Source organism: Neophocaena asiaeorientalis, unplaced genomic scaffold (assembly GCF_003031525.2).
Source record: "Neophocaena asiaeorientalis asiaeorientalis breed wild unplaced genomic scaffold, Neophocaena_asiaeorientalis_V1.1 scaffold230, whole genome shotgun sequence".
In the NCBI taxonomy this organism is placed as follows: domain Eukaryota; kingdom Metazoa; phylum Chordata; class Mammalia; order Artiodactyla; family Phocoenidae; genus Neophocaena; species Neophocaena asiaeorientalis.
This window is the reverse complement of record NW_020175186.1, coordinates 3043734-3059762: the sequence shown is the minus strand read 5'-3', so window position 1 is coordinate 3059762 and position 16029 is coordinate 3043734. Positions and strand designations below refer to the sequence as shown.

The 16029-nt window shown below is 37.7% G+C and overlaps 2 protein-coding genes across 4 annotated transcripts in view; both read right to left on the bottom strand.

Annotated features, from left to right (window-relative positions):
- The window catches only part of NELL1 (neural EGFL like 1), an 844123-nt gene that overhangs the window by 268126 nt on the left and 559968 nt on the right, over window positions 1–16029 (bottom strand). The window lies entirely within an intron of this gene.
- LOC112412850 (isocitrate dehydrogenase [NAD] subunit gamma, mitochondrial-like) lies at window positions 10227–11387 on the bottom strand. Its single transcript, XM_024764585.1, is given in 3 exon segments — window positions 10227–10912; window positions 10915–11153; window positions 11155–11387. Coding segments are annotated over 3 exon segments (1158 nt in total).

Below are 16029 nucleotides of genomic sequence, written 5' to 3'. Positions count from 1 at the left end.
CAACTTTAAACCTACCTATGGTCTGGCACTGGTACCTGAATGAATCCCAAAGCCCTTCATCTGAGCCAGAATCCTAGCTGACCATCACCACATCCCTCTCTCATTGCAGAAGGGAAAGAGGAGGGCCAGGCAATGCCCTCTCCAGCGAAACCAGTCGTCTTGCTTCTTCAAATGCCCAGAGCTCTGCCTGACTCAGTGCTTTCCCTTCCCTGTTCCTGCTACTTGCACGAGATGTTCACGTCTCTCAGGCATCATTCAGAGATAAGCTCAGATGCCACCTCAGAAAAGCCTTCCCTGATTAGCTCAAGCAACCCACATCCTCAGTCCTTCAACCACCAGTTGCTCTCAGTTACAGTACCCTTGTTTTGTTTTCTTTCTTCCTCCCTTAGAACTTGACATAATTTTCATTATTTGTGTTTTCAGGCTCACTGCCTAATTTCCCTTCTGGCAAATGAAAGTCCTATGATATCAGGGTCATATTACATGACATGGAAATTATGTGAAGTTTAAATTGCAGTGTCCATAAGTAAAGTCTTATTAGAGCCCAGTCACATTTATTGTCTGTGGCTCCCGTTGCTTTAAAATGACAGCATTGAATACTTGTAACAGAGACCACGTGGCCCACAAAAACTACAATACTTACTATCACACACACACACACACACACACACACACACAGAGAGCTGACCCTGGCCTAGAGCAGTGTATGACTTATTACAGGTGACCAAGCTGTATAAATCCGAGGGACCTTTTAAAAGGAAAAAAATACCCAACAGTGAAATCTTCCAGGACCCAGGCACAGGCAACATCTGACCAGGAATACTTTTCCCCACGAAAAGCCAGTTAAGTACAAGTTTCTGCCTAGGCCCTCAAAAGTCTTCCAGGTTCTTTATTCTTCTCTGAACACATTGTGTTTCCATAAGGGGCAGAATTCCAAGTCTGCGTTCTCATCAAGGGTTCTAACTGATCTACACACAGAGAAAAGCTAAATGAACAACACTGAAGATGTTTGGAAAAATTAAACACAGATTTCTTAATAAACCTGAAAACAGCTTAATAAAGCTGAAAATAGACTCCTGGAATCCCAAGGCATGTTTATTTCTGTTTAAATAGATGACTTCGCATAGACTGTTACCAGCTCAGCAGGGATCCTGAGAGAAGTACTTTCCTCCTCCTGTGCGTTTTAAGCTCTTTTCCAAAGAAATTCAGCCGGATTCTACAAAAAGCATTTGTCAATCTGGAGGAAAACAATAACCATGGCCAAGTCATGCTAATACCCTCAGCTGCCCATTTCTGGAGTGCTCTAAACAGACATGAAATAGGCTCACCGGAGAAGATCAAGAGTTTGACAATCTTTTTCGTAGAAAGGTGGCTTCTTGGAAAAAGAAGATGAAAATATCAGGTGGAAGAGTGATAAGGTTATTCTCACTGGAAATGCTGTTGTGGTGGTTTGTTTATTTACCTGAACCAGAGGAGTGTGGTGAATGTTCGAGCCATGGGCATGCCTTTTGCTACCATGACAGAGGAGAGGGATGTGCAACTACGACAGACCCCAGGCAGAGCCTAGCCTATGGGCAGCTCCTCAGGGCCAACAGGGGAGTAGATGATGCCACTGCCATTAGAATCAAAGATGATTGAGGAGGGCAACAGATACAATGTCAAACGAAATGCAAGGCCATTTGCAGAAGGAGTGAGTAATCAAAATGGTATCGGAGCAGGGAGTTCACTCTGGAGCTGACCACCACGGAAGAAAAGATGACACGTTTCTAGAGATCTAGTCCACTACCAAGGAGGCATCTGAGAGAGATGAAGGAAACAAGGGTGCTGGAAAGAACAAAATGATGAACCGTGCTCACAGAGATACTGATAGAAGACCATGAAAAAAACCAGAAAGGCTTTGAAGAGCAGCACTGGGCTGAGAAGGAGCTGAAGAAAAATAATAAATCTTCCTAATCACAAGAATTAGAGTCAACTACGATGAGGTGTCTAATCAGGTTCACTAATCAAGGTAAAGAGTTCATTCCAAAAAAATCACTTCACAGAAAAATCAGATGCTCCCCTTTAACCTTGAAACTCTCACCTTTTAGATAAACACCATTAGGGCAAGGTTTTGTAGGTAAAATGAGTTCAACAGTAATTACATGCAAAATAAGAAAGGATGGGAGTTAAGAGTAAAAGCTGTATCAGGTAATGGGCAGATAAGTGGCTTGTGATGGTATTAAGAGCTCTCCCAGTCAGGGTCCTCCCCTTCTGTCTCCTACTTCTCCTTTCTTTTTCTTTCTCTCTCTCTCTCTCTCCCTCTCTCCCCCATAGAGGCACAACTTACTCTGGGAAGATTTCTGATTTCTCCTCTTCTGTGCTCTCATGGCACCTTGCTTATACCTCTATTACAATACTTATCACACTCCATTTCGTACCTCAGAGATACTGCAGGTTCGGTTCCAGACCACCACAATAAGGCAAAAATTGCAATGAAGCGAGTCTCACAAATGTTTTGGTTTCTCAGTGCATATAAAATTTATGTTTACACCATACCGTAGTTTATGAAGTATACCATAGCATTATGTCTAAAAACACAAGGTACATACCTTGATGAAAAAAAATTTATTGCTAAAAAATGCTGACCACCATCTGATCTGTCAGCAAGTTGCAATCTTTTTGCAATCATGACATCAAAGGTCACTGATCACAGATCACCATAACAAATATACTAATAAAAACGTTTGAAATATTGCAAGAATTTTACCAAAATGATACAGAGACACTAAGTGAACAAATGCTGTTGGAAAAATGGTGTCAACAGACTTGCTTGATGTTGTTAAAAACACAATAAAGTGACGAACAATAAAACAAGGTATGAGTGTAATTCCTGGATGATTGCTGATTCCCTCAGCCCCAAGGGATCCTGGAGAGAAAGGACATTGATAGGCAAGCTGCACCCTCAGCGGTTTGCACAGCACCCAGCTCAAAGCAAGTGTTCAATGGAGGGCAAACAACACTGAGGAACAAGTGAATAACTAAAAGAACAGATGGATGAAGTTACTGTGCAACAAGTACCTTGCTGCTGGCAAGCATAAAATTGGCATCCAAATAACCTAATTCCATCACAACATGAATACCTTGAAAAGGATCAATCCCAGAGACTTTTCTTACCATGGAGTAAACACATTATTTATAAACCAGGCTTTCCAACATCTTTTTCTGGTATTTGGCATATAGTTGATTTGTGACACCATGATTTTTCACAGAAATTACATCTTTTATCAATCTGAAAAATCAAACCTAGATGAAGTACCCTAGGTATGGCTCCAGCCACAGCCTTAAATAGTTAAATATTATTTCATGTGAAATTCCTTTGCATTTCTTTCCACAATACTACTAATATTTCCAGAAATCTCGACTTCTTCCTTTGCTATTATAGATTTCTGCACAATAACTTCAAAATCTATTTTCTTTCATTTTTCTCATTTCTCATGTTCCATTTAGGAGATAATGTAAATGCCTAAATAGGAAGCAACTCCAAATATAAGGAAAATGATTCCTTTTTTATCAGTGATAAGATCTAAAACAGAAAACAGGAAGAAAAAATATTCTGGGCAAAGTTGAATAACTCTGAGGGACACATTAATGAGATAACTATCTATGCATACTATTTGATTTATGGATTCAGTTATTACACATAGTCGTTTTGAATGCATTATTTAATAGGTGATATTAAATAATAGATTAATTTAGAATTACTACTTTTTCCTTTACCATGACATTGAAATAATTTCATTTAATCTCTTCCCATGAATCTTGACCTCAAGGTCTTCCCCAACCCAGAGTCATTTTTCAAGTTCTCTAAAGTTTTCCAAACCTATCATCATCCCATCTGTCTAAGTTGTTTGAGATAAAGGACTTTTTGAATCTGTATTTGACGCTTTCATTGGAAATCTCAAGCAAAGTCACAAGAATCCAATTGTATAATATTAGGATTTATTTCCCCATTTGTCTAGTAGGTAAATATATGTGATCTCCACAGTGTGACCAAAACCTGAAATTTGTCATTAAGTGATTTTTAAAAGGCACATATATAATGACACTCAGTATTTGCAATTATGACAATATGCTCCCAGGAATAATGACTCATTTTTTGTTGAGGGATTTTTTTTTTTGCCTCCTTTAAAAATTTATTCTACAATTTCTATAAAAGCCCCAAATTGGCATAGCTAATGTCCTGTTCTTCCCTACTCCAAATACTTTGCCACTCAAAATCAAAGAACTGACAGAACACCTGTTAATATAAGAACATTATAAGGATTTGAATTTAAGGGAATTCTTTTTTTCTGAGGGATAAAAAAGGGGGAAATACCTTGTACTTGAACATACACAGTATTTTCTTTCTCCCTTGTGGCAACAACCATTCATTTACATCTATTTGGCATGAACTAAATTTGGCGTTAGCTCTAGCAAACCAGATGCTTAAGCAGATGAAAGCCCAGACTAGTGTCTTTCTCAGTAGACACTGTTTTTACTCAGGCTGTGTTGGTTTTTAAGCATTTGCAAAATTGGTAACAAGATATTCCAATTTTTAAATTGCTTTGCGAAGTTGATTCATTTTTGTTTTCCATTTTCAATGTATCTCTTTTCTCTTTTCCTTGCATTTCTTAGAGCAATCACAAATGCAATATATGTAGCTTCCCATGTCAGCAAATTCATTTCAATGTGAAGAAGACTTTACCGCATTGAGTCCCAAGGTTATGCAAGTTGTCAGACAAACTCCAAGAACCAAGTGTCTCCCTTCAAAAAATTTCTAGCTCTGTAACAGCTTCCCGCAGACATTTTACATATTCCCAGCTGAGCCCCCAGTAATACTGTCAGTTTCTTGCAACCTCTGTAATGAGCCAGAACTGGATAAATTTATTCAAAATTCTCCTGTTTGCAAAATTCAGCATTGCTTTTCCACTTCCTATCATTATTTTATTCTCTTGTTTCAACAGCACATTATTTCTTTTCCATGTTTTGTATATTTTTATCTGCCATTACTACAAAGAAGCAGTTCGACTATTTGATTTACCATGTTCAACATGTGATGCTTGATTCCGGCACTATTCTCCCGATTAGATATTCTGCCTTTCTCATCCTGGGCTATCTAGACCACCTAAAATGTGGGGAAGCAGTTTAGTAATAGTGGTTAGACCCTGGTGCCACTGGCTTGATTTTAATCCTGGCTCCACTATTTACAATCCGATTGACCTTGAGCAAGTCAGTTACCTTTTCTGTGTTTCGGTTTCTTTGTCAATATAATTGGCTCATAAGAAGATTAAATGAGTTAATATACGTAAACCATCTAGGACAGTACCTAACACAATATTAAGGGTTCAAAAAACGTTAGCAATAACTTTTCCTATAGATTATATTAGGAGATAGCTGTGGTATAATGAACAGAGATCTATTGGTGAAACCTAATCCACTTTCATATAAGAGTATGAGAAATTCACCATGTACAAACCCTCATGACCATTTAAACACCTGGGTTCTAGAGCCACAGTGCCAGAACTGGAACTCAGGCTTCACCGCCTGTTAATTGTGTGACCTTAGACCAATTATTTAACCTCTACATGCCTCAGTTTTCTCATCTACAAAATTGGGAATACAATAATAATCATCTGAGAATTAAATAAAATTCTCATCTAATATGAGAATTAAATAAAATTCTTCATGCAAAGCATGAAGAATTATGTATGGCACATAAGAAACAAAAAATTTATTAGCTAAAATCATCATTATCTTCAATCCAATTTGGTATGTATTTAATTAGTACCTACTACATACAATGCACTATACTGAGTAATACAAGATCCAGAACATGGGCTAAAATATCCCTATCCTCAAGGAGCATATAATATATTAAGGCTCAAGTCAAGTAGATAAAAAATTAATACAAGACAAAATGTGAAATGAACGAGTTCAAAAGTCCAATAAAAGGGTTTTGTGTATTCAGAGAGGATAAGGGGAGTATATCTGGATGGGGGTAATCAGAAACCTTCTCGTAAAGGAAGTACTTTTGGAACCTTGAATAATGGGTAGACTTGTAACAGGCAGAGAGACTCAACCGGGAAATTCCTTAATGAGAGGAATTACATTACATAGAAGGAAAAGATAAGGCTGTAATTAGGTAAATGAAGGTACCTTTATTGCCTGGAACATTATCTAGGAAAATTGGAACCTCTAAGAGTGGAAAGACAGTGTGAGCTAAAATTATGGAGGGTTTTGAATACATTACAAATTGAGGGAACAGAGTAATGGCAATCTGAACACTGCTTTAAGGAGATTTTTCTGATGCCAATGTTGAAAATGAACTAGAATGAAGGAAAAGAAGGAAAAGGTGAAGACCCCAGTTCTCCTTTTGTGTTCCTTAATTGTGATTTAAGTGGCTTACAGTAAAACAAAATATAAGAAAATGAAATTAATAGAGCAAAATCAAGTAATAGAATGACAAGAGAAAATTTCAGAGAAGAAAAAATTGCTGAAGGCTTTTTCCTGTGTCTGCTACTAGGCAAGGCAATGAGGGAAACTTTCTATTGATTAAATACCTCACATTATCTAGTACAAGAAGGGCACAAATTCATGGTGAAAAACACAGGTTTTCCTGATTCTTAGAGGAATCTTCCCTGTTGAACTTTTAAACAGATTCATTGTTTTCCCCAAAATTCATAGATGTCCCCTAACAAGATTTTGAATACCAGAAAGCTGAAGTAAGAATGTTAAAACATCCTTCTAGAAAACCAAATCTATGAAGATGGTGGTGAGGAAAGATATTTACGGAGTGATACCGTTTAGCTGTCCAACTTTGTATTGATATTTATTGATAGCAGAATTTAGCTTTAAACAAAGCAGAATAAACTGACAAACCTAAGATAAAAATCATGTAACAATAATACAGAAATCTTCTCAAGAAACAGAGGCGGCCTGCCAACTACCCATTTTATGGCCTTGAGGGCTTTAGTGCTCTCTAGAGAGAAGCAATCTTGTAAAGGTTCATACACTGGAGCCAAACAGGAGAATTTTGCAATAGATTAGTTCTTCCAATCCTCCACTCCTACCTGGGAATTCAGTCCATTCTTTTCTTCCTTCCTTTGACCTTCCTTCCTATCTTCCTTCCATTAATATTTAGAATGAGCATACGCTAAGAGCTTGTCCTTGTCCTAGGTGCTGATGCTATAGTGATCGATGACTCAATTGTCCCTGTTGCCAAGGAACACATTGTATAGTAAGGTTGATGGGAAGGAAAGCATGTAACGACAACTGGAGAGAAAAACACTAAATAGGATACACAGAGGACTCTGGGGGAACTGGCAGTTCCTCCCTTCAATCTCAGCAGGGAATGGAAAGAGCTAGTCAAGGAAGGCTTCCCAAAGGTGGTGACAATTACATCTAGTCCTCTAGATGACAAGGAAATCATCTCCTCAAGGGGAGAAGAAGCAAGACCACATACAAAGGCCTGAACTAGAAAGAATACATGGCTCTTTGACAATGAGCTCTGCTTGCACTCTCTTGTGACACTTTGTGTTGTTATTGGGGTGGGGAGAGGGGGTAGAAATGGTGAACCTGGAGAAGGAAGCAGAGATCAGAATATGGAAGGTCTTTCATGCTGTGCTCAGTTGACTTTCTTTCAAGGCCAAAGGAAAGCTGTTCAATGAGAAGTGTTAGGTAAGGAAGTGACATGATCCTATTTCCCTTTTAGAAAGTTCAGGCTGAGTGCACTGTAGAAATAGATTTAAGTGGGCTAAACTATAGGCAGGACACAAGGTAGAGAAGGAACAGAGACTGGGAAGTCACCAAAGATGAGAAAGCCTAATGAGAAAGGAGGGGTAAGTGAGAAAGAAGAGAGATGGCTGGATTCAAGAAATAAAAGGGAGAGAGATAAGGGGACTTGATGAATAAGCAGGTATGGTTTGCTACCCTAGTTGAAAGTCAGTTACAAACCCATAATAGAATAATAGGTAAAGTAACTTATCCAGTAAATTCCAAAGACAGTAATGAATTAATAGCATTTCCCAGTTCTCCTCAGAACTAGCTTTTAGAATGGTATATAATGGATACTAATGAAAATAATAATTTTTAAACTACACCAAGCACTAACCATTGGACAGGCACAGCGCTACCACCTTTACGTGTATTTTCTTGCTCTATTTTCCCAACAACGCTGTGAGGTAGGTACAGCTATTATCTCATATTACATATAAGAAAAGTTAGGCAGTGTCACCCATATCATTCATTTTTTGGTTGATTCAATAAACATATTACTTATTTTGTATGTACCAGTCATTATGTTAGGGGATACAGAGGACAAGGAAAAAGAATACACGGTATTTGCCCTAGAGATGTTCATAGCTAAGTGGGAATATCAAATACTGATAAATGGAAAATTCCACTGTGGTGTATTAGGTGCCATCACAGCAGTCTGGCCCAAAAACTATGGGAAGATTTTGGAAACAGTCATCTTTAACAAAGAGGGGAAACTTCAGCTCAAATGTACCTATCAGCATAAATTCCCATTGGCAGATAAAAGCCAACAGTTGGGCTACTGTCTGCAGTTGGGCTGGCTGTGCGGTGAGTAAATTTCCCTAGCCATGAGAGAAAGGGGTACAGAGTGGGGAGAGTGGGTTAAGGTAGTACAGGTTCATGTAGCATTGGAGGTAGGGGGACTTCAAGCCAAAAATCCATCCCTTCTCCACTCATCAAACCATGTCCTCTGGTTCCAGGTCTCTATCTGCCCAGAGGAAAGTACCATACAGGTCAGTGGCAGCCATGGCCAATGACATGTTTAGTGTCCAATAAAAGGAATACCATCATTATTTTATAACTGACTTCTCCCTGCTTGCCTTGTTCTTCAAGAAAGACCTCTAGATAGGGTTGAAGGTAGACATTTCCTCCTCAAATTAAATCCCCTCAAACCAGCGTTTGGTTTTCCAAACCCTGAGCCCTGACATTATACATAACGAGGATAGGTGAGATTAAGGCAATGTAAGACAGAGTCTTTTGGAAACCATAAGGACTTTTTCAGGTCTCAGTCCAATGTCTTTAACTTATGGCCCAAGAACCATGGTAGGATCCAAGGGTTATAGCTGAGACGCAGAGGTTTCCAAAATTATTAAGGATTTACTATTTTTTTCAATCTCCCTTCTATCTGCAAGCTATTCCTGCCGATAAAACTACTGTAAATTTTTATAGTCATTGCTTTTATTTCCTACTTGAGTAATAAATATTTCCCAGCACTAATAAAATTATCATTTTTGTTTGCATTCCTCCCACCTATGACCTTAGAATTACTGTAAATAAAATATATTATAATAAAATGACAGTAAACATTCAAACGAGCTCAGTGTTTTTCATTTTCTTATGTACATTCTCTCTTTGAAAGAGAGATTAAAAGAAAGTAAACCATGGAAGATTGTAAAGCAGTGAGCATGGAGTTTACAGTCCATGGTTTTATTTGTATAGCAAAGAGTCATGGGCCCAGTGCCTGTTAACTGGGTATATAATGTCTAGGCTCTTGAGCTTATAGGCTCAAGGAAGGAATTCAAGAACCCCCTCTGCAGGAGTGCTGCGGTACTCAGAGAATCCCATGTGTGAAAAATTACACCGGCAAAAATTCCTTCCTCACCTAAACAAGACCAGGGGAAAAGACAGGATATCTAGGAGGGAGTGGAAGCATTCTGAACTAGCTCAGCTTTATGGTACCTTATTTATTATTAAAATGACAATGTATATTTTGTAGGCAAATTTTATTGAACCAATTAACTCATTAACAACCTCTAGAGAGAAGCCAGCCTCCTCTGCAGGCTGGTTTGCACAATTTTAATGACCCAGGTAAGAGAAAATCAGTGTGCCAGGTTCTGGAAAAGGCCCAGGACTCTACGAACAACTTTGATTTATTCACTGCATCATCTCATAGAAAAGTGTGAATTGTGGATTAAAATAGAGAAGAATTCCTCAATACATAGACGACAAAATAGGTATGGCTAATTTAAACCATCAATGTTTATGGCATTCAAATTTAATAGAAAAAAATCAGACTTGATTCCCTCCCCCTACCTCTTCTGAGTTGGAACAGGAGCTAGTTTATTCTAGAGTCCACATTAGCCGAGCTGGCTGGGCTTTCTGACTGGGTAGAGTAATGTAAAGTGTGGGACAGGAAGGAATTTGAAGGCTAGCTCAGCCTCTAATGCACTGACTGTTTAATTGGCAACACTGATGTCATCTATGATATTCTGAATGACATCCGATGTGGTACCCTGGCCTCCAATGTCTGGAGTTTGGATGTCTTTGTTCTCCATGGATGCCAAGACTGCAATACGAATGGAGGTGGCAGAGGAATGGAACTTGAGGTAATCCAGAATGATACAACTTGCCAGCAGCATGGCAGTAGGGTTGGCCACATTTTTATTGGTTATAGTCTTGCCTGATTGCCTTGAGGCCATTTCAAACACCGCATATATGTGGCCATAGTTGGCACTAGGCACAAGGCCTGCTCCCCCAACCAACTCTGTGCAGACGTTATTGACAATGTTGCCATAAAGACTGGGCATCACCATGACATCAAACTGCTGGGGCCAGGATACCAGCTGCACGGTGGTGTTATCCACAATCATGCCCTCAAAAATGAGCTGAGGATAGCAGGATGCCACCTCCCTACAGCACTGGAGGAAGAGGCCATCTCCCAGTTTCATGATGTTGGCCTTGTACACAGCCGTCATTTTTTCACACCCCATCTGCTGGGCCAGCTGGAAAGCATATTCAGCAACATGCAAAAGCTTGGCCTTAGGAATGATCTTTAAGGCTATCACTCTTTTCACACTCTCATGCTCCAGGTTGCTGTATTCACCCTCTGTGCTTTCCCGAACAACTAAGATGTCTATGTCTTGTGCCTAGTTTCCACACCTAGTAGACTCTTAAAACGAATGACGCTGACATAGAGATCTAGAGTACTGCGAAACACACTGTTTTGTGATTTGTGAGATGGTGGTAGGTTGTAGTCAGTTTCAAAGTTACCCTTCAAGGCCACGTGGTTTTGATGGACTGCCATGATGGCACTGTGAACTTCTTCCTCTTCACTAGAAGTGGAGGTAATCTGCACTTCCTCAAAGTCCACGGGCACACACACGTCTGAACACATTCTTGTTGCACAGCATAAGTTCAGGTCCAATGCCATCCCCAGGAATCATAGTCACAGTATGCCACCCACCATACTTAGCTGCTGGAGGAATGTTGTGTTTAAAAGAGAAGCTCCTCAGTGAGGTCTCATGGCCAAGGAAAATCTCCCAAGAGTGGCCTAGAATAGTTGGTGGGAACATGGCCTTCACAGAGCACCTGGCAGCTGTCAGCATCTTCAGTGCCATGATCCATAAGTAGAGATTTAATTTATGTAAAAATATGTGCTTTTCCTCTTGGCTTGAGCTGGCTCCTTTTGGTGGAGTTCTAGATCCAAAATTCTTGCCTCGGTCACAGTTGTCTCTCCTTCCTTGTACTCTATTTTGGACAGATATTCTACTGCAGTGAGAGACAGAGTACTAGTCACAAGGAGATGTGTTAGAGTAGAAAATACACTTTGGAATTGGACAATTCATTAAGCACATTCAATGTACCCATATGACATACTTAAAAATAGACTTCATATTTTATAACTTTTAGGTTCACAGAAAAATTGAATGGCAGGTATAGAGATTTCCCATACAAAGATTTCCTTGCCTCAAAACTACAAATCGGCCCTTCTGTTTATTTTTTTTCCCAGAAAGCGAGCTATTAAGCAAGTACCAGCACACCATTGTTAATACCTTCTCCCAAGTAATATGTTTCCTTCACTGGGATTAGCACTCATGTCAGGTCTGTCAGAAATTTAAATCTTTTTCTAATAAGTTCAAACAATTTATTATTCTCCATTAATTATATTAGGAAACAATCCAAGGGCCTATTTATAACTTCAATTACAGTTGTTTTAATTAATTAAAGCTATTGATGGGATCTGAAATTTGTTTTGGTAACAATTTAGTTCTTGATTACAGAGAACTTTCTATTGATATTATTTATCTTTATTACATTTGTTTTATAGTCCATCAACTTCTACCAATTTTTCTCAGTCATTTAACAATTAAACTTGAAAGTAATGCCCCCAAAAAAGATTTCCTTGCCTCTACAAAGGCACAGTCTCCCAGCTATCAAGATCCTACACAGAGTGGTACATTTGTTACAACTGATGACACTACAGTGACACCTCATTATCACCTAAAATCCATTGTTTAAATTAGGGTTCACTCTTCATGTTGCAAATTCTGAGTTTAGAGAAATGTATGACATATATCATCTAGTAGATTCATATAGAGTAGTTTCATAGCCCTAAAAATCCTCTCTGCTTTGTCTCTTCATGCCTCCCTCTCTGCAACCACTGGTAACCACCTATCTCCTTAGAGTCTCCAGAGTTGTGCATTTCCTGGAATGTTGTATAATTGGGATCATACACTCTGTAACCTTTTCAGATTGGCTTCTTTGACTTAGTAATATGCATTAGAATTTCCTCCATGTTTTTTCATGGCTCTGTAATGCATTTCTTTTTTGCACTGAATAAAATTCCATTGTCTAGATGTACCACAGTTTATCTATTCACCTACTGAAGCACATCTTGGTTGTTCCCAAGTTTTGTGAATGATGAACAAAGCTACTATAAACATCCACGTGCAAATTTTGTGTGGACATTATGTTTTCAGCTCATGAGGGTGAATAGCAAGGAGCAGAGTTGCTGAATCTTATGGTAAAAGTATGCTCAGTTTTGTCAGAAACTGCTAAACTGTCTTCCAAAGTGGCTGTACCATTTTGCATTCCCACCAGCAATGAATGAGAATTCCTGCTGTTCCATATCCTTGCCAGCATTGGTGCTGTCAGTGTTCCAGATTTTGGCCATTCTAATAGGTTTGTAGTGGTATCTCGTTGTTTTAATTTTCATTTCTCTGATGACGTATGATGTACAACATCTTTTCATATGCTTATTTGCCATCTGTATATCTTCTTTGATGAGATATCTGTTAAGGTTTTTGCCAATTTTTAAAATCAAGTTATTTGTTTCCTTACTGTTGAGTTTTAAGGGCTCTTTGTACTTTAGATAACAGTTCTTTATCAGATGTGCCTTTTAAAAATAATTTCTCCCAATCTGTGGCTTGTCTTCTCATTCTCTTGACAAAGTCTTTTTGCAGAGCAGAAGATTTTAATTTTAGTGACGTCTAGTTTATTATTTCTTTCATCGATACAGTCTTTGGTGTTGTATCTAAAAAGTCACCACCATACCCAAGGTCATCTATAACAGATTTTCTCCTAGAAGTTTTGTAGTGTTTCATCGTACATAGAAGTCTATGGTCCATTTTAAGTTAATTTTGGTGAAGTGTTTGAGGCCTGTGCCTAGATTAATTTTTTGTATATGTTGATGTCCAGTTTTTCCAACACCATTTATTGAAAAGACTCTCTTTATTCCATTGTGCTGCATTTGCTCCTTTGCCAAAGATCAATTAACTACTTACATGGGTCTGTTTCTGGGCTATTATCTTCCATTGGTTTATTCATCTGTTCTTTCGCCAACACCACAGTGTCTTGATTCGTGTAGCTTCACAGTAAGTCTTGAAGTCAAAAACTGTCAGTCCTCCAGCTTTGTTCTTCTCCTTCAATGTTGTGTTGGCTATTCTGGGTCTTTGGCTTCTACATACAAGCTTTGGAACTGTTATCAATATCTACAAAATAACTTTCTGGTATTTTGATTACGTTTGCATTGAATCTTGGAAAGAGTTGATATCTTGGAAACTTAACAATATTAAGTTTTCCCATCCATCAATATGGAATGTCTCTCAATTTATTTAGTACTTCTTTAATTTCATTCATCAGAGTTTCATAGTTTTCCTCATATAGGTCTTATATATATGTTGTTAACATTTATACCTAAGTATTTCATTTTGGAAATGTTAATGTAAATGATACTGTGTTTTTAATTGAAAACTGGTGTGTAAGAAAGCAATTGACTTTTGTATATTAACCTAGTAACCTGCAATCTTGCTGTAATCACTTATTAGTTCCAGGAGGTTTTTCTGTTGATTCTTTCAGGGTTTCTACATTGATGATATTGTCATCTGAAAATGAAGACAGTTTTATTTCTTCCTTTTCCATCTGTATACTTTTTATTTCCTTTTCTTGTACTATAGTATTCGCTGGAAATTCCAGGGTAATACTGCAAAGGAGTGGTAAAAGGGGACATCCTTGCCTTGTACCTGATATTACTGGAAGAGCTTTGTGTTTCTCATCATGAAGTATGGTGTTAGCTGTAGATTATTTGTAGGTATTCTTTATCAAGTTGATGCAGTTTTTCCTCTACTTCTAGTTTACCGAGAGCTTTGTATAATGAATGGGTGTTGAATTTTGTCAAATGTTTTTTTACATCTATTGATAGGATCATGTGATTTTTCTTTTTTAGCCTGTTGAAGTGATGGATTACATTAATTGATTTTTGAATGTTGAAACAGCCCTGCATAACTGGGATAAATATCACTTGATTATGGTGTATAAGTCTTTTTATACATTGTTGGATTCAATTTGCTAATATTTTGTTAAGAAGTTTTGTACCTATGTTCATGAGAGATACTGGTCTGTAGTTTTCTTTTCCTGTAATGCCTTTGTCTGCTTTTGTTACCAGGGTAATGTTGGTTTCATAGACTAAGTTATAAAGTATTCCTCTTGCTTGTGTCTTCTGAAATATATTATAGGGAACTGGTATAATTTCTTCCTCAAGAGTGTGGTAGAATTCACCAGTGAACACAACTGGGACTGGGGATTTCCATTTTGGAAGGTTATTAATTGTTGAGTCAGTTTTAAAGATATATATAGGCCTCTTCAGATTGTCTGTTTCTTCTCGTGTGTTTTGTCAAGGAATTAGTATTCTTTTATTATCTTTTTAATGCCCATAGGATCTATAGTGATGTCCCTCTTTGCAGACAGTAGTAATTTATGTCCTTTTTTTCTTTTTTTTTTTTTTTTGTTAGCTTGACTAGAGGCTTATCAATTTTATTGAAGTTTTCAAAGAATCAGCTTTTGGTTTCACTGATTTTTCTCTATTGATTTTTTTCTTTTCAATTTCATTGATTTCTGCTCAAATTCTTAATATTTCTTTTTCTCTGCTTACTCTGGATTTAATTTGCTCTTCTTTTTCTAGTTTCCAAAGGTGAAAGCTTAGATTATTGATTTTAAATCTTTCTTCCTTTCCACTATATGCATTTATTACTATGTGTCTTCACCACATCCCATGAATTTTGTTGTGTTTTCATTTTCATTTTGTTCAAAATATTTTAAAAATTTCTTTTGCGATTTCTTCTTTGACCCATATGTTATTTAGAAATGTGTTGTTTAATCTCCACATTTAATTGGGGATTTTTTCAGCTATCTTTCTATTACTGGTTTCTAATTTAATTCCGTTGTGGTCTGAGTGCAGACATTGTATGATCTCAATTTTTTTGGATTTGTTAAGGTGTGTTCTATGGCCCAGAATGTGGTCTTGGTGAATATTCTATGTGAACTTGAGAAGACTGTGTATTATGCTGTTGTTGGGTAAAGGAATCTACAAATGTCAATTATACCCAGTTTACGATGACATTGTTGAGTTCAACTATGTCTTTACTGATTTTCTGCCTGCTGGAGTTTGTTCCTTTTATTGTTAACTTTTTAAGAAACTGCTAAACACTTCCCCAAAATGGTTATACCATTTATATCCCTACCAATGTAAGAGAATTACAGCTTCACATCTTCATCAATACTTGGTATTACTGTACTTCTATTTTAGCCATTCAAATAGGTTTTGGTGGTAGTATCTCACTATGTTTTTGATTTGTGTTTCCCTTCTCACTATGACATGGAGTGTCTTTTAATATATTCTCCCAGATCAGAGCTACAAGCATTAACATCTGATATTTCTAGAAATCAACCACTCAACCCTGGAAGGCAGGCAAACTCTTAGAT